This window comes from Chionomys nivalis, chromosome 19 (genome assembly GCF_950005125.1).
Source record: "Chionomys nivalis chromosome 19, mChiNiv1.1, whole genome shotgun sequence".
In the NCBI taxonomy this organism is placed as follows: Eukaryota; Metazoa; Chordata; class Mammalia; order Rodentia; family Cricetidae; genus Chionomys; species Chionomys nivalis.
In genome coordinates, this window is record NC_080104.1 from 6623507 (window position 1) to 6643473 (window position 19967).

The 19967-nt window shown below is 41.1% G+C and overlaps 1 protein-coding gene across 1 annotated transcript in view; it reads left to right on the top strand.

Moving 5' to 3' along the window:
• The window catches only part of Tbc1d5 (TBC1 domain family member 5), a 446307-nt gene that overhangs the window by 401805 nt on the left and 24535 nt on the right, over positions 1–19967 (top strand). The window contains exon 19 of the mRNA XM_057794493.1: positions 553–716. Coding sequence (XP_057650476.1) covers positions 553–716 — 164 coding nt within the window. The remainder of the gene's footprint in view (positions 1–552; positions 717–19967) is intronic.

A 19967-nucleotide genomic window follows, 5' to 3' on the forward strand; every position in this document is an offset into this window, starting at 1 on the left:
ACTGGCAGATAACTACTGGTCCTGCTGTGACACAGTGACCCAAGGGAGAAGATGCCTCTGTAGGGAGCATCTATTAATCATGGACCTTATACTTGGTGAGCATCCCAGATGCCACCATTGCAGTCAGGGCACAAGCCCAGGGAGAGGCATGGAGGCTCTACAGTGGGCTAGGGGCTGCTCTACAATTAGGGAAAAGAAGAAAGCTCTTTGAACTCTTTTGCTAATTAGTTTTGAATCATATTCATGCATAGCTCAGTCACCTCTGCTTTCTCAGGTAAGGAGTCACCCAGCTGCTGACAGAGGACTCAGCTATTTAACTTCATCTCAGGGAATCAGGTTCTTTTTATGTTGTTTAAAATATGCATGGACTATGTCGACGCATAACATATTTGAAAACTGAACTGGTAATTCATTTTTTAAAAAAAGTAGCATCTTCATGTTAGTGTTGGCAAACAGCGGCTTCGTTGCTCATTACCATTTATTAGACCCAGTGTGCTTGGTGGCTTCGTGACGGTCTGGTGCTTAATGAGTGCTGCTTAATTTTTCTTACAGGGCAAAATTCTAAGATCATCAGTCCAACCTCAAGCGTCGAGAGTTTGCCTGGGGGAAGAGAGTCCTCTGGCTCCCCACCTTCATCAGCTTCTAAAAAGGATTCCTTTTTTAGCAGCATCGCACGCTCCCGCTCACACAGCAAAACTATAGGGAGAAAAGAATCTGTAAGTATTTAAGAGCAGCTCACTTTCCATCTTTCATTTTATCCTAGAGTGGTACACATAGGGAAATTCCGCTTATGCCCAGTTACGTAAAACTCCTTACACGTCTATGGACTTGAACAAACTATTTTTTCATGAGTATGTTAGTGCTATCATTATAATTTAGATAATACTTTAAGACTGTGATCTCTGATAGCAGGGAAAACAGAAACATTTGTTCAAAATAAATGGAGTATTTTTCTAAATCCTTCTTCTGTCCTCTTATCAAAGTATGTCATATTTCAGAACATAGTCCCGCCATTGCTTATTATGGGCTCTGTGGTTCAGGAGGCAGACCCTGAGGCCGAGTTAGAGGTCAGATGGCTTACTGGTGAGTAGCACCTACAAAAGAAAGAGGACTGTGAATGGACACAGTGCCGTCCACCCTCACCAGTCTCCATCAGCTCTCTGTATGGCCCCTGTCCAACTGCCTTCTAGATTTTAATAAACAACAATTTGTTGGTGAGAGATTATGACACTGGGAAAAACAAAACAATAATCTTTCTATTTTAAAATACTAACCTGAGCCAGGCAGTAGTGGTGCACACCTTTAATCCAGGTAGATCTCTATGAGTTAAAGGCCAACCTGGTCTACAGAGTGAATTCCAGCACAGGCTTCAAAGCTACAGAGAAACCCTGTCTCAGAATACCAAAATAAATAAAGAAAGTAGTAGCCTCAAAAGTAAAATAATTTTGCTTTTTGTTTTTAAAAACTATATGAATCACATTTCTATTATGGTGAGGTTTTTTGTTGATTGTTTGGTTTTAAAGATTGATTTATATTTATTTCATGTGTTTGAGGTTTTGCTTGTACTGCATATATGATCGTTATAGATATGCCTGGTACCCACAGAGGTCTGCCAGATCCCCTGGAACTAAAGTTATACTGTGTAGGTACAAAACCAAACCTAAGTCCTCTGCAAGAGCAGCAGCCAGTGCTCTTAGCCACTGAGCCATTTCTCTAGCCCCTCTATTACGTTACTTTCATAGTCTCTGTATAAACCCTTCGTATATAATCCGTGCACAGCTGTATATTCAGATTGTATCAACTACTTTCATGGTCTAATTTTAATGTTTTATTATCCTTATTTCTGTGATTATGATATAATGACATCATTCCCCTTCTCTGTCCTCCCTCCAAACCTTCCCACATACCTCTCCTTGCTCGTTTTCAAATTTATGCCTGTTTTTTCATTAAAAGCTGCTACATGCATGCATACATACATACATACATACATTCCTATATACATACATACAACCTGCTCAGTCTGTATGTTGTTTCTTGTTACTGTGTGTATGTTTTGAGGGCTGACCACTTGGTATTGGGTCTTTACAAGCAGTTTTATAAGAAATTTAGCTACATTTTATGGCTACTTCAACACTTAACCTAATATGAAGAACTCACTTGCCCCCCAAAAGAGGAAACAATATCAGAATCTATCTATAGCTGGAAAATAACAACTACTAACCCCCTAGAGAGATGAATGGTCAAGATATGTGAAAGATGAAGCTTTGGATACCCTTCCTTGGTAAGCCATTTCACTTCATAGTGTCTCAGCCACCTCATCTGCAAACCAAGCAGTGTCCTTCACTCAGTTTTGGGGCTACATTCTGAGAAGTGCAGAATACTTCTGTTCTCTACATGGTTCTGAATTTAGACCAAGATGGCTATGAGGTTTTTCAGTGACTAAGTCTCACAGTTCCATAGTTAGCTATTGGTCCGTCGCTGACTGAAATATCATTGTGCAGCTCATAGGTGTGCCTTGTTCTCTGAGGGAAAGTGTTCACCTGTGCTCTGTCACAGCTGTGGTCTGCAGTGTCAACATGGTGGGCCTTACGATGAAGACAGTGTGTCTGCGACTGCTCACCTCTGCCACCTCCTAAAATTCCTCTGCAATTAGCAACAAACTTCAAAATAAGAAACCAGGACAGACAACACAAGCAGTAAAGTCTGTTTATCGGGAAGCATATGGCAAAGGGTAACTGAACAGTGTAAGAAAGCTGAATCCTCAATCGTCAGTAGAAAACCCAAGAAGCTCTGGCTTTAGGTATAAATTCATCTGGGACCTGAGGCGTTGGCGATGAAGATGGAAGGCAGAACAAAGCTGTCACTGTTGCCAGTGATGCACATAGAAGAGATTTTTTTTCCCATCGAGCAGAAGACTGGAGCTTTAGTTCTCTGGAAAGAGTAAAGTAAGATCACTAGACCGAGAGACATCAGACACATTCCATATGGGGCTATGCTGTGGACAGTGGGTGATTATTGTATTAGACACTAAATAGAGGAACTCCAGCCCCGTCCTCCTCCCCTTGTATCCCAAAGTATCAGCATAGAACATGTGAACACACACACCCCACAAACATTCTTCCCTTAGGAATTCTTCAAAGAAGAAACCAGGTCATGTGACAGTGGGCCTAGCCATCAATAGGTACCATCCAAACAGGGCTTGCTTGTGCCTCTTCAGTTCATAGCTTTCTATATCAAGACAGCCAAGAATCATGCAATGTGGTGATCAAAAAAAAAGAAAAAAAGACAACTAAAATAAGATAAAATATGCATGGCAAGACAACCTCAGAAAGTAACATGTATGTATACGTTCGTCTTTCAGTATTCATGGAGAATTATATCTAGGATCCCCTCCTGGTACTGAAGTCTGTGAATGTCCAAATCACTAGATAAAATTATATCATGTTTGGGTATGCACCTTTTTCCATGTAAGTTAAATCATCCCTTAGTCATTTAATTGCTATGTGAAGTGCATACTGTTTAAAAGATAGTAAGCTAAAAGTCTACGTGTCTGAGGAGAAAAGGAGTGGGGTGCTGTGTCCCACGTGTTCAGTACATGTACTTTTTAAAAAATATTTTCAAGTGACAGTTGGTATACAGAACCTATAACTATGGAGGGTTGACTGTAATTCTTTCACAGAATAAAAACATGAATACGAAAATATAATATCCAAACTTTACAACTTACTGGAAGAATAAGAAAAAGTATAACATAGCTGAACCCAGAAAAAGATGGGACAACAAAAGAGGGTGCGACTGCACATACAGTTCAGGGCAGGAGGTGCTGGCTGGTAAAATGCTTGTCTTGGAAACAGGAAGCCATGAATCCCATCCCAAAATACATGCTTTAAAAAAGAAACAACAAACAAAAAGATGACAGTGAAGGCCGGGTAAACCAGTAAAAGACCTCATCCTAAAGAGGGAAAAAAATACATGACACCCTGCATCATCCTGTGGACTTCACAGACACACAATTCAAGGTGTGTTTCCACTATTTTAAACCGGAATCTTGAGATTTAATATCATACATATACAAGTAAAAAAAAAAAAAACACTCATATCCAGTACTGAAAAACTTCACAAGAGAACAAAAGACATCTTAGGGACTTAAAGTATTGAGTGGGAAAAAAAAAGGTTTTATCTATAGCAACACCAAAGCCAGACAGTAGACCATTGTCTTCAGTGCTGTGGGATGAATTCACTTCCTACCCAAAGACCCAGCTAAACCACTATTATGGTTTAAATCTGAAATGTCCCCTAATGGTGCAGATCTTGAAGGCTTGAAGAAAGGTTATTGCATCAGCAGGGTGCCAACTTTGTCAATGCATCAATCTATATGTGTTTATACCTGAATGGACTAAAGGAAGTGGTGCCAGGTTGTAGGAAATAAATCACTGGGGGCACACCTTTGAAAGATATATCTTGTCCCCTGTCCCCTTTTTTCATATTCTCACTGTTTCTGGCTGCCACATGCATATCTTTTTTTTTTTATTTTATTTTTTATTTTTCGAGACAGGGTTTCTCCGTGGCTATTTTTGGTTCATGTCCTGGAACTAGCTCTTGTAGACCAGGCTGGCCTCGAACTCACAGAGATCCGCCTGCTGGGATTAAAGGCGTGCGCCACCACCGCCCGGCGCATATCTATTTTATAAAGTAAATCTATTAGCTGCTAATCTAGTTCAAATTATGCTGTAACCATTGAGAAAATAGGGTCTGTGAACAATATATTTACCTAGAGAAAGAGAGGAGCAAGCTGGCAGTGACCAGTAGAACTAAGTCTCATTCTCACATAGTGAGAAATCAGTAGCGAATACTCTCCAGGAAAGCGAAGTTGAGCAACTTAAGCTAGAGGTAAAAGTGAGGGGTGGGGAGCAGAGAGAGGTTGTGAGAATGGGCTTTTCTAACAAACTTGTAGCAGCAGTTGACTCTTCAAGAGCTACGTATGTGAGCTACATTTAAAATAGTAACCAAAAGTTACAACACAGTAGAATACACTGCCATGGTTAATCAGAGCATTCGTCTGTTCAGGTCTGTATTTGAAGGACTAGAATATGAACATCATAAACAAGACAAGCATATGGAGACTTGTTTCTTGTGTGTTATATTTGGTAGCATATGGATTGGTCTACAAAATCAACTAATTCTGAAGGTAATAAAATAACATAAAATTGAGAAGTTGAGAAATAGGCCTAATTCCCCACATTGACATGTTGTAAACTGTGAACACCATACATACATTAGATACATAACTATGACCATGTGGGTAATCATTCCAAATTTAGTATATCTCTTACCTTGAGGAGATGGAGCTAGAAGTCTTCAAAGAGAAGGCTCTGGGTTTTCACTCCATTAGTCTTAGTATTGTTTGCTATAGTCAGTGTTCTTTGTCGGTTCTTACCACAGTAGTATTCCATATATATCCTGTGGCCTGTCAGCTAGATAACTAGTTCTGTCCAGTGTGTTGAATGTGTAGGTGTTTGATATATATTGCCGCTGCAAAACCCTACGTGTATCTCTTTTGGCACAATGAACTGCAGGGGATATCAACCCAAGAAATGTAAACCTGAATCATGAGTGAAGAGTGAGATTATATTGATTAACCCTCTGAGATTTCAGAAGAACACAGTGCACAGTTAGACGTTACATGGGCCCATAACTGGACATCTTTCTCCCTGGAAGCTACCCTGCCATAAAAAGCATCACCAGCACCTAAGTCATACTGCCTACCATCACCATGCCTCCTTTCCTTTCATTTCTAGCTCAGTTTTATTACAGGGATATTCTGTGACCTCCAAAATCTCAAGATAGGTTTCCTTTAATTCATTACTATTAGTTCCTTATACAAGTAACCGGCATGAATCAAAGCAAAGACAAGCCTTACTTTGGGTCACCATAACTTTAAACTATGTACTATCTTTCAGATTACAAGACTCCATTTAAAGTGATCTGGTACAAAGAAATTGTTATCAATTAGAAAAAGGCTAAAGAAGCAGAAGACAGATATAGCCCAAAGATGAACATGTTGTAGCGACCAGTATAAGTGTGGCAAAATCTGCTTTAATGCTATTTTGAAAAATGCTTTTGAAATTGGTATAGACACTTCATATCCCAAGTATGCACCGTTTAAAGCCTTTCTGCTGGCTGTCTGTTTTAGGATAGGGTGCATTGTATTTGTTTTCATACTTTTGATGGGTTTTCAAAAAAAGGGGGGGACAAAATTGAGCTAAATCTTTAAAGAAGTAACAAGGATTGGCAGATGCTTATAAAAGACCTTATTCTAGGCTCTGAAGTTCAAAGATACTATTCCTAAAGAAAAATAACAAAAGGGCATCATATCATTATGCTTCTCCATCATTATGCTTCTCCGTCATTACGCTTTTCACTAAAATGTGAAAGCAGTAAAACAGTAGTAGCTGCTGTAGCCCAGGATGGTGATGCCTTCCTCCAAGCACTCTGGAGACAGGGGCTAGCCTGGGCTACAGCTAGCTACATGGGCTAAATCTGTATCAAAAACAAACAAAAATATTAGCATAGTTTTCAACATTGTTATTTATTTTGAAGAGAATTTTTCTTCTCCTTTCCCTAAAGTATCTAGAAGGCTTGCCTCATTAAATTTAGATTTTTAATTGGTTATTTGTGTTGTTTTTGTTGGTGGTGGTCTTGAAGACAAAAATGCAAATTTTTTTACTTTAATTTTTTTGTCTTATTTTGCATAATGATATCCAGTATTTACTAAAAAATCTTTTTGTTGGTCATTTGTTTGACTGTTAAATGAGTTTTTGCTTTTTTAACACTATTCTGCAATTGTTGTCATTTTTCCTAAAAATTTCTTTGCTTAGGTAAAAGACAGAGAAAATAGTAAAAGGAAAATCCTAAAATTGACATATCAGCCAGTAGTAATTTTTAAAATCTTTAGGAACTACAAGGTGTTTTGTCATGTTTTGTGATAATTACATATCAGTCTCCAAAGATCTAAACGTATCCATGGTTCGGGGTTCTCTACAAACCACATGAAATCAGAATGTCTGCACTACACAGGGAGATGATTAGTAAACCCAACAGCTGCGGGCATGGCGCAGCTCTGAGGAGAGCTCACCCTGTGTGCTGATGATCCCCTTATTGCACTTGGGTAATCTGACAGAATTTGATTTTTATAGCATTTGGTAATTCGTTAATGTAGTCTTGTCATGGCACAGAAGCAGTGTTGCCAGGCACAGGAAGACAGATTTAAAAGAAGACTCTTAATAACCTCTAGAACTAGAGCCAGTTTGAATGTTGTCTAATCCATTGCAGACTATAATCTAGAATTGGAATTATGAACATTTTATCTGTACAAGGAATGTAAAACCTGTCTGTTGTGGATATTTGTAGTAAATGGGGAGTAGTAGTTATATAAAGTTATCTCATCAACACAAGAGGCATTAGATGCTTAACTGCTGTGTTAGCATCCAGGACTGTCTCACGGTACATACTTGGGCGGTCCCAGCAGGCTTTTCTTTCTCCTCCTGTTGGCCAAAATTAAATTCTGCAGTTAGCCCTAACCGGTCACTGTTAAGATGGATGTCTAGCATAGAGAACTGTAACTGTGTGACCAGCCTGTAGGGGGCAGTAGCCTGGGTATGATGGGCAGCCAGGAACTTGGTGAAAAACTGGCGGATTGCCAGAATGGCTTACCTTGTCCTTCATGAAAGCATTTAAATTTGAAAGAGAACTTTTGCTTTAGGGGTCAGTCGACTTTTAGGGGTCCATTTTCAGGTTTTGAATTAGGTCAGTGAATTAGAAGAGAACGTGAGCAGAGTGGCTTTCCTGGGACACCCGTACTTTCCTATTTAATGTAGTTCATTGACATAAGTAGATTCAAATTAATTTAGAGGCCATGACTGTTTTTAGCTTTTTAAAAGCCTTACTAGGAATTTTAATCTTATGTCAAGATAATTTAGGAATTTGTAGCATGACATTCAATTAGTTGTTTGAACTTAGTTCAGAGTCTCTGCCATGTCTGAGAGTCTGCCAGTCAGCTGTGGTCTGAGAGAGTCGACGTAGATGCTCGTGCATCAATTCCTCTCGGTCTCCGGTCTCAGCCCGTTGGTGTAATTCCAGCACAGACATGGGGTGGCAGCGGAGCATCGTCACGAGCTGTCTCCACACCGCAGCAGCTAGTTTAATTTTGCTTTTAGAAGTGGGATTTAAGGTTTGCTTTTTAACTTCATAATGCCTCAATAAATTTATTTAATACCAGCACACACACACATACACACTCACCACAGTGAACACAGAATTACAGGAAATGGATTGCACCCTTAAGGACGATCATCCTCCTCTTGCTAGGCCTTCTTCCTCCATCATTTATCTTCCTCTTCATCATCTCTGTAAGATATAAAGATACCAGGTTGTGCCCACAAGGAATCTTGCCAAAGAGGCATACACATTGGCTTGGGGAGAGCTCAAATCAAACAATTTAATGTGTTGGCAGCTAGCCAGGGAGTCCTATGGGTTTGAACCATGCTAAATTAAATGTGTTGTTGATAACATCTGCTTCTTTTCAATGACCTTTCTGGAACCTTAATGTTTATGTGTTCTTTCAAACTGCACTGCCTTAGAGGGACAGTTACTTGTTCCCTTAATGTACATGTGCATGATATAGAAGGAAAAGAAAATTCTCAGCTACCCTGTGCAAAAGAAAGTCAATCAAGGCCAAAAGTCATAGTGTGGAGGCTGTAAGCTGTCTCCCTCTTTTCCCTTAGTATCTAACTGTGATTAAAAATTAAAAAAAAAAAAAAAACTGTCCCTGAAGCTCATCTTTTATGTTTCAAAAACACCCACATTAACTTTGCCAGGAACTTACATTAATCTACAGAGCTTTCACTCAAAAAGAATGAGATACCTGCTCTCATTACAGCAGCTTCAGGCCTCTCAAACACAAGGGCAGGTGGAGAAGGAGCCTTTGTGGCTGTTTCTCATAACTGAGCTGAATTTCAGTTCAAATGTCTTCTCTTCTGCTGAGCTCTGTTGTCCCTCCTCTCCCCATGATGCCCATGTCAGAAATTCATACACTCACAAGTGTCACAGCAGCATGGCAGGAGGGCAGGTGGCAGCCCATGCATGACAAGCTACAACGCCAGCATACCCTGGGCGCTACATTGGCCTGAAGGGAGAATCTTTTCCTCCAAGCAAGGAAGTACTTCACACTCCTTATACGAAAAGAGATGGCATTTCTCTCTCCTCCCCCATCCCTGAACCCAGGAGGACTAGACTGTTTCTTGCCTTTCACATTGTTTACCCATAGTTTCACCCTTAATATTCTTACTAGTTAGTCTACTTTTAAATTTCTGATATTTCTGGTTTTTATTTTTTCATAATAATGGCCTGATCTCATTAAATAAACTACATTCAGCCTCACTTGTCCTTGCACAAAACAAGCCTCTCAGACCAGCACCTGATGTCACCCGGGTCACCATTCTGACCTGTTGATCTTTATTACCTTTCTGTTCTTGAAGGCCCATCAGAAAGGACAATGCTCTTAATATTTATCTAAAGCCTTCCTCATTTCCCTTAGCAAGTAAAGAACTTGTAAATTTCGCCATTAACCTGCTCATGTAGCACGTATATACCCACTACCACCAAGTCTAAAGAGTAAAGGAGGCCTCATACAGTGAGCAATACTGACAAATGCTTACCTTCACATTGTAATAAGTTGGTTCCAGGCAATCTTTTGGGTTTTAAGCATATTTGTATACTGAATGTGCAGTTCTTATTCAAACATCATGGTTTAAAAATGTATAGTCTTTGAAAATATTGAGGTATTTTTAATTAAATTGAAGAAAATAAGAATGAAATCAACATGGTACCTGATGTTGATGTTAACATTTATATAAAGCTTAACTTCAACCAGTATCTGCCGTTGAAGCTGTTAGCATCTTATTTCCTATAGCCCATGTTCTTGTCAAACCAGAGCTCTTCCTGCCCCACCTCCTGAGTGTGGGATCACAAGGTTGTGCCGTATATGGCTGCTGACATTCTTGATGAAGGTCTGAATTAGATTTCTACCTGAGGGCATTGCCTGCTTTATTAGTTGCTCCTCTCTTGCTGTGATAGACACCATGACTAAGGCAGTTTACAGAAAGAGGGGTCTATTGGGGCTAAGAGTCTGTCATCTCGAACCTCAAGCACAAAGCAGAAAAAGCAAACTCTAAGTAGGGAGAAGCCTTAAGCTCTCAAAGCCTGCCTGTGATGGCATACTTCCTTCAGCAATGCCAGACCGCCCCAGACAGCACCTTCAACTGGGAGTCGAGTGCTGAAATGCCCAAGACTGGGGACTTTCTCAGTCCCACTATCACATGCAGGACCCCGAGCTCCTTTCAGAAGGAGATAAGGCAGGCACAGCAGCTTTTTCTCTCAAGTAAATGAGCACATCTAATGCTTTGACCTACAGTTAAGATTAAAACTTCTAAAGAGGTCTAGCTAGAAAGCATGTAAATGCTGAACCTTGCATTTTTCCAACGATACTGTTGTTATTTAGAATGCTGGAAGCCACACAGGAAAGAAGTTATGGTCTGTGATTGTAGTGACTATAGTGGGCAAGAGCTGCACATGAGACCAAAGGAATTTGTATTCATTGGTCCACATCGCAGCTATCTGGAGTCAGTAGAACAGCACAGGCAGCAGAGGAACGAAATCCTCATCTATAAGGTGAGCCCTGGGCGGGGGTAATCATTGTGTTTTCTGGTCATGCAGATGTTTGGCTGACGTTTAAAACCACTGTTTTAGTGTCTTCAAGGACCCCCACTCTCTCTGTGCTCTGCCTAGGGTCAAAGCGACATAACCACACCAGGTAAAGTCACCATATCCAGAGGAGAAAGACTGACTGTACCTTCCTGGGCATCCTCCTAATGTACTGTTGCATCATACAGAATGTCCAATTAAGTTTGATGTAATCCATGAGTACTTTTTTAACAGGCAATATGTGAAATATACTAAAGAAACTTTATTCTTTATCTGAAATCCAATTAGTTATTCTCTGTTTGTTATGGTTTGTGGTTTGACTTGGGATTTGTTTTATTATTTTATTTTGTCAGTTTGTCACACGTAAATTAGAGTAATTTGAGAAGAGGGAACCTCAGCTGAGAAAATGCCCCAACCAGACTGGCCTGTGGGCAACCACCTGTGGCATTTTCTTATGAATGAGCCGACATATGTGTTGACTCGGGACAGGTGGTCCTGAATGCCATAAGAAATTAGACTGAGTATGCAATAAGGAAGAAGCCAGTAAGCAGTGTTTCTCCATGGTTTCTGCATCAGTTCCTGTCTCCAGGTTCCTGCCTTGAGTTTGGGCTCTGACTTCCCTCAGTGATAAACGATTCCCTGAAGATGTGAGGTGAAATAAACCCTTTCCTCCCAAGGACTTCTGGTCATGGTGGTCATCACAAAAGAAACTCTTACTAAGACTGTGTTCTTATTCCTAAATACTGTGGCTTCACATAGAGGCAGAGACATTTTCAGAACTACCCAGGATTTTGTGTGCTATTGACCTGAATTCCTAGACCATCCGCTAGGAGAGTCTCTGCCACTCCCCTCAGCTGTGGAGTGGATCTGGTTCACCTTAAAAGAAGGTGTAGCCAAAGGGTCTCTTGGGAAAGCATGCACCCAAAACTTCATTCAGTTCTGGCCTACAATGTCTACACACTAAAGACTTCTTCTAAATAGTTGATTTTGCTGAAAAAGTAAATTTGATTGTGAGAGATCTGTCCATTTTCTGATAAACCATAATCTTCAGAGGGGTTGGTACAGATGGTGCTAATCTGTTTCTACAGATCATAGATGTGAAAAATCATGCATCAAAAGTGTCAGGGCTCTAAGAAATGAGATTGACTGGGGCCCAACACTGATGATCTTAACTTATAACGTGTGGAATGAAAGGGAATGTATTTAATGCTAGCTTGTGGGATACTGTGCAGTGGTTGGGCAGAGCTGTATGGAACCCAAGCCATAGGTGTCACCACAGCATGTAGTAAACTGGATAGCTGGCAGACATTGCAGTATATGTAGGCAGGCATTTTGTGCATTCCTGGTTTCAACTACATACAGTTTGATACCTGGCATTTCTTGAGAATGAAATTATAGAGAGGAACTGTGAAATACAATGTCTCTCAGTTGTTCCTTGATACATAATTATCATTGACAGTTTGAAAACAAACATTGCAATACAAGTAACTCTACTGAGTCCCATTTGCCTTCTGAATTTGGCATGTTACAAGAGAAAGAATATAGAAAGATAGGCTGTGCAATGTTGTTGTTCTTCATGAACAATAACCTCATGTTAAATAGAACATTCGAGTGTTCAAAGTATTCCTTGACACAAGTTTACCCACTGTATATATCTTAGTTCCCATCAGAGCTCTTCAGGGTTAGGAATGGCCTGTCAGGCCTCTGGTGATCTTTCTCTGGCAACCTTGCTATCAGTCCTTCCTCAACATTTGTGCTGCCTCTCAGGGATGTACAACTCTTTCACCTCTTAAGTAAGGTATGTTGTCTTAGACATCTTTGCTGTTCTCAGCTCCTGTCTTTTCCACATGGCCACAAAACGCACAATTCTTTCTGGTCTCAATTCAAATACATGATGTACCGAGGTCTTTACTTATTCGATTCTGGAGGTGTTTAACTCTCACAGTAGAAAGTCTACCCCTTCCAGACCTGCAGGAACGGTGGAAGGGGCAGGTTATCATGCCTGATTCATGGGTGCTCATTGAGCATTCAGGGAGGTGGTCTCCTTATATTCATGTGGAAGGTCTCACAGGCTCTGTTCCCTCTGACTGTCCTCTTTATCAGGTGTTGTTTCCGGCACTCAGAAAATTGAGGAATAAATTCCTACTCCTAAAGGTTTGTGTACTGTTGCGAGTACTCAGTGTAGCAGGAATCACTCTGGTATCTTCCCCAACCAATGGTGTTGACCAGCAAACTGGCTGGTGTTACTGAGAAATAGGATTCCTATAAGTCAGTGTGGTAGGCATATGACTGACGCAGAGCATTCACCCCCTTCTTGCATTTGTTTTGTTTTTTTTTCTAAAAGCTTCATAGCTGGTATTGTTTACATTAACAAGAGAATATCACAGTAGCTCTAATGCTTGGTTCCCTCTACCATTTGTAGCTTAAAGTACTTCTCATTCCTCTCTTGATCTTCAACTTGGATTCAGTTCAGGTATAGGCTTCTGTTTGCCCTTGTGGGAGGCATTTAGCTTTGAGAATGGGGATACATGTCTCATGTTCTGTCCTCACATGGCCAATTATTTTTACCACAACAAAACAAACAACAACAAAAGCAGCCTTGGCCAAGGTCTTTCTGTCTGGGTTAGCCATTGTGTAGGCTTCTGCTTTTGGTGCCAGGAAAGAGCTCACAGATGATCTTGGCTAGCTTTAACATGAAAAGTCCGTGGTACACGCTGGGTGGTTGCATCAGTTGATATGATCACATGCAAGTGGCAGGCAGAAAAACCCTCATTAACAGAGTACCATCTGTGCTCATTGACTTGGTATAGAGGGAACTTATTGGGGTTACAACAGATTGTTCATGCTGCCTGATTATAAGAATACAACGTGAAGGTGACAGCCTGGAAGTCTACAAGTTGAGGCGTGTCTCTTAACAGTGTCATTTAGACTCTTATATACAGACCTTTCTAGAAGAGAACACTTTCCCAGGTCCAATGTTTAAAAGACAGGCAGTTCTCTAACAACACTTTGATACCTCTTGAATTCAAGGCTAGGAACTTACTGGTCTATGTAAAGGGAGTTACAGGCTTTGCAGGTGGTGACGGTGGTGACTGTGAGAGAGGCTGTAGCCGTCCTGCTTCACCCAAGCAACGCTCGTCAGGAAGGCTGTATTCCTTTTCCAGTTTGTGCTAGCATTATAAACTTACTTAGAATCTATAACACGTAGCCCGGTTTTCTAGTACTCATTCTTGTCTTTTTTGTTTATTCTCTTACTTTTCATAAGCAACTTCTAGAAGGACAACAACCTTAAAATAGCTCACAAAATGGGAAGGGTAATAGGCATAAAATTATGTTTCTAAAAGTTTGAATGTATTAGTAGGCCTGAGAAGATGGCTCAATAGATAAAGTCCTTGCTGTGCATGTGCAGGGTCAGGGTTTTGGCTGCAGCACCCATGTAGGAGCCAAGCATGAGGATGCCCAGGATTGGGAGCACAGACACAGGAGAGTCCCTGAGGCTCACACCCAGTCTGGTCAAAACAGAAAATTTCCATTCAGTGACTGTCTGAAAATCAAGATAGAAAGTGATCTAGGAAGACATTGGTTCCTGGCCTCTGTATATATCATGTACACTCACACAATTCTCAGTAGTAAGTATTACTTACTATAGACTTCTATAAAAAATGTTTTCAGAAAACTTAGGATAGATTCAAACATCATGATCTCTATCAGTCCCTTTAATTTAAAACTAGAAGTTTCTAAGTGCTTGTCTTTATGAATACATTGATAACAAATGGTCCAAAAATTTATTTCTGAATTGTAGCACAAGTAATAAAAACCCAGAGACTGATATTGGGGTTCAGCCTGAAGATCAGAAAAGCAAAGCGGCCAACCACTAGAGAGCCCTTTTACCTCTCCACCTCTTCACACTGACAAGACAAGATCCTGTCTCCATGAATCCTCAGACTCCACACTCCACTGAATTCCTGTTTTTCCCCTCTCCGCCCAGCCATATCGCCCGTGTCTCCACCTCCCTAGTGCTGGGATTAAAGGCCTGTGAACCCAACTGCTGCAACCACCTTTGTGTGAGCTCTGTTTCTCTTCTACACAGATTTAATTAGCCCGGGGTGGCCTTCAACTCACAGAGATCTGTCTGCCTCTCACTCCCAAATCTGGGGGATTAAAGGTGTGTGCCACCACTCCCTAGCCTGTACGGCCAACTGGCACAGCTGCTTTGCTCTCTGATCTTCAGGCAAGCTTTATTTATTAAAACACAAATAATATACTGAATAGAATGATGAAGTCACTCTGCACAGAGTTAATGCAGAAGGGCTGGGACGCTGTCTTGGGAGCTGTTGCCCTGTTTATTTCCCCACTGCCTCCTACTTCGTATTGAGAAGATTTCTTTTAGATTGTTACCAAATGTACGTGTGACCCAGAAACCTTCTCTTAAAGCTGCCTTAGAGCAGGGAGACAGGAGAATAGTTTACGGCCTTTCTATATTCAGAAGGAAATATGAGGGCCTAACACTGGTACTAATGCTGTCCAAATTGTGGCCCATTGTCTAGCCATAACATTCCCTGGGATTTAGTTAGAAATGCAGACTTCCAGGCCTAGCTTGTAACTACAAAAATATACTACATTTTAACAAGACCCAGGTGACATTTTGTTCATATTAGAAAACAAAAAAAGGAGGCTAGAGAGTTGGGTCAGTGACTTTAAGTGCCTGTTGCTCTTACAGTGAGCCCAGGTTAGTTCCCACCACCTACACGACTGTTTACAACCATTGCTGACTCCAGTTCCAGGGGATCTGGCACCCTCACGTGACCTCCACAGACACCAGGCATGCATGTGATATATATAAATATATGCAGGCAAAGCAGTTGTACATATAAATAATTATTTTTAAATAGATTGAAAAGAATGTCTAAAATTAATTGAATACCAAATCAGAAATGCACTTCTCCATGCATATAATTCCATTCCCCAATAGGACTTACAAATCATTATTACCATTTTATAGTCAGGCTCAAAGAGTTGCTGACTAATTGAAGTCACAAAGATGGTATGTGACTGACCTCTTATGTACTAACTAACGCTATAGCTTTAGTTCATATTCCAGCTTGTTCTCCAGTACAGTTGCTGAACTACTTCATAGACCCATGTCCTTTAGACCCCTGAACTGAATGAGTGTGTGATGTGGTCATTGTGCTCCTTTTCTCTTTCTCCTGATGGTGTCTTCCCAGCTATTGCCATATGCTTCTGGGGTTTCATTCAGTGTGTGTGTGTGTGTGTGTGTGTGTGTGTGTGTGTTACCCTCTGTGTACCACAGCTTCCTCAGAGCATCTGCAGCCTTCCTCCACCTCATCAAGACTTTCCATTTCCTGTGCTTCCCGCTTCTTGCTCACCCATCTGTTCAGGCAAGACTAGGCGCCTTTCCTGTCTTCTGGCAGCTATTCTTGGCTGGTTTCTGCTGCTGCTGTCAGTGTTGGCTCCCTTGTCTGCTTGTCTTGTGATCTGAGGACACTCTTAGAAGCTGGGCAGAACTCCACCCCAGGGCCCTTCCTGTCCCACTTTGCCTCAGGACTGACAGACCTTGCTCCCGTGTGAATGGTCACGGTCAGACCCCAGTCCTAATATATCACTGGGAAGAAGAAGAGAGAAGACTTCCTGCCCATCTGTAACTCCTGCTCCTCCCTGTGCTCTGACTTCACTTCATTATTGGTTCCTTTGCTCACCTTATACTCTCCTGCACACACACACACACGTACACACGCACACATGCATGCACCACCTTGTGACTGGACCTGAAACATGCTTTTCTGTCATTTCATTCAAAGAGTCCTTCTCTTTAAATACCTTTAGAATGATGTCATCTAGAAAGCATGCTTTCATCCCCACATCTGCTACAGATGTCTCCTCTCTGCTGGTCTGTGGAAAGCACTTCACATTCATCCCCAGAGCTTTCAGGGTCATCATCTGCTCCTTTCTTGGCCTTAAGAACACACAGACCAGGTCTTCCTCTAAACTCAATAGACACCAGGACCAACATCTCACCTGTTACTGCATTTCCCACAAAACTTAACATAAAGTAAATGAATGTATTTATTAAACAAGGTGATAAAAAAGTGAATAATTAATAAACTACAAAACCTTGTACTGCTAAAATAAATAAGAAATATTAAAGGATATTGAAGCATTTAATAAAAGTAATATATGAAAGATATACTTTATATAAATAACCAAGTTACATAATACCTGACAAATTTAATGACCCTATAGAAATGCCTTTTTCTTTTAAATAGTCTCACTCTATAAGCTAAACTGACCTTGAACTCTTGCAATCTTCCTGCCTCATCCTTCCAGGTGTTGGGATCTGAAGTATTCTAAAATTGTAAACATTGCTGGATAGCTTTGGAAGGAAATAATTTTGTGAGCGTCTAGAAGTTAGGACTCCATCCAGGTGATGAATCCCTGTTAAAGGGAGCTTAGATGTTTGCTGGGGAGGACATAGAACCCAAGGAAGAAGTCTATTTCTAGCAGATAAAGAAACTAAAGAACTTATACAAAGGTACTCCACTAGTAACTGGCAATAATGGGTTCTGAACCCAGGATTGTCTTCTCCAGGGTTCCATCATGACCCCCACCGTACTCCTTCCTGTGTAGAAAGTAGAACATCCATGCCAGGGTAAGCACAATAATACTTTCTTTTCAGGATCATTAAGCAGTTTTCATACAACGTCAGGGTGATTAGGCAAGCATTTCTTCTGTATTGCAGAGGGCAGTGTGATGAAAGCAAGTGAGCGACACTGTCATTCTGGAGAATGTTGCTGACTGAAGGGGTGCGCAGCCCTAGACACTAAGACAGACATTTAGAGGAGGTTCTGGCAGTTTTAGAATTGCAGTTATATAATATGATGAAGAATAAATGGAAGCCTCCCTTTGTTTCCACGTGATCCCATTTCTATTTATAAACCCTGAGTGATAGCTGGAGGATTTAAGAATGCTTTTCAGATTCTGCAGCCTCAATAGGGATGGCAAACTGCACTTGAGACTACCAAATATAAGAGATTCGTGGCCCTTTGCACCTGCTTCAACCAGAGCCGACCTCTTTGATCTCATTAAGCTTTCCCTGGAAAATGAAAGTTTGAATGGATAAATGTGCACTCTTGCACAGTGTTTGTGTGGAGACAGATTCTGTCTGTATTGAGATTCAGTAGGCATGAAAATGAAAACAAAGAAATTTGTGGTTTTTTCTCCTTCTGAATTTGACAGCCAAGTACCAAGGGCAGCCCCATGCAGGTGCAAACCCTGCACTGCCCACATAGTGACAGCATCTAACACTGCGGAGCAACAGACTGTGGAGGAAGTGGTCCTCTGAGCTGCAGACACTTCCCAGCTGGCCAGTGTCTCAAGCCAGAAGGCCATGCCCATCTCCTCTGCACTGTGTCCTCCGAAGCTCTTCCCTCCAGGCTTTCCAAAAGCAAGCCACCAAGTAGAAGAAAGCTCTGTAAATAAGAGTGTCTACTGGGGACCAAAGCTCCCAGGGGTGTTTGCATTTTAACTAGCATGGTTGTTACTCAATTAAAATATTGCCTAGAGTACACAGAGATGGTTTTATGCCAGGAAGCTTCTCTTTTCTGGTGTTTTCTGTATAGCCTGGGCTGTTAGCACCCTAACTACTAGCCACAACCAAACTCTAGGTTTGGTCCAGATTTAGATTCTGGTTGGGTTTGTGTATGTAACTAAAAGATGACTGAGTGGAGGGGCCAAGATTCCCAGGCAATGTTTCTTGTTTCATTATAAGACTTGTACACTCTACCGTATGATCCACTTGCGCGCTCCAGCTCATTAACAGTTGTTAAGTGCCTTGAGAGCAAAGTCTGAGTTTACATCCTCCAAAGGACTGACTTTCCACCAGAGCAGGAGAGGGAGATAGTTTAAGGCCATATGATTTATCAGTGACAAGACAGGAATAGTTTCTTGGTGTCGTATGTGAGTTTCTCTCTTAACCACTCTCCCACATTCAGCCATCTCTCAAGGCATAAGGAACAGACCCAAAATAGAGCACCACAGGGCTCCTTTTTTCTCTTTGGTGTGTGGGTGGGGACTTGAACAGTGCTCATTAGGCTGTGTTTTGCTGCTGCATGTAATAGTATAACCTGAGTCTCTTGCTTACTTGGCAATAGCTGTGATGGACTAAAAGACTCCAGAAAAACATTTTAACATGCCCAGGGTCTCAGTTTTTCTCTTGTGGATTTTACCTCTCCATGAGTCTCTTTTGGATGCTCTAGCCTGAACAGCCATCATGAACTTCCTTTAGGGAAGGCAGAATTTGCCAGGCTTCTTAAACTTTCCAACTTGACATAGTTTGACTTTCTGTAGTCTCTGTATCAAGGCTAGTGAGGCCATGCAGATGCAAGAGCTAAAGAGGGATTCTTGCAAACTTAGAAGTGAGGCCACAGCACACTAAGAGAGACAAGGTATGTGGTGCCATCTGCACACACTGACTACAGCTATCACAGAGCAAGACACACACAGCCTTTCTTCTTCAATGTCTGTAGTAATCTTACAGAAACAGGTTCCGGCCTGTGAAAAGAGACAGAGACAGACCATCCTTTTTTCACCTTGATGCCCAGTGGGACCGGATAGGTAATGTCTTCCATTAGCATCCTTCAGTTGAGCTTCTGGTGCCATTTGTCCTAGTTTAAGAGCAGGGGGAGCTGTGGAACTTGGTAGGATACATAATAAACATGGGAAGTGCTTGTATAATTCTACAGTAGATAGTCCCTGGTTCACTTTTTGAGCACTGCTATGTCTGACTTTGTGTCAAACATTTCAATGCATGTTGCTAAGACCTCTTGAGCTTGCAGTTGAAATCAGTGCTTTTACATGTCTTCCAAATGCAGTACACCTACAGGAGACCTTTTCAACCATTCATTTCCACCCTACCTACCAGTCAGATTATAATTACTCACTTTAAAAAAGAAAAGAAATGCCTCAGTTGGTTTCTCTTTTCGTTTTGTTAATGGCACGGAGGAATTTTATATAAAAAGAAAAGCATCTAAGACTGGAAAATCCATTTTCTCACCTGTGCCAGCCCTGGCAACATCCTTTCTTTTCTTTTATAGCTATCCTGCCTAAAATAACCCGAATTACAAAAATTATTCCCTTTCTCTGAGAAAAACTCACATAATCTTACAGAATTCTCTAGGAAATATTTTACA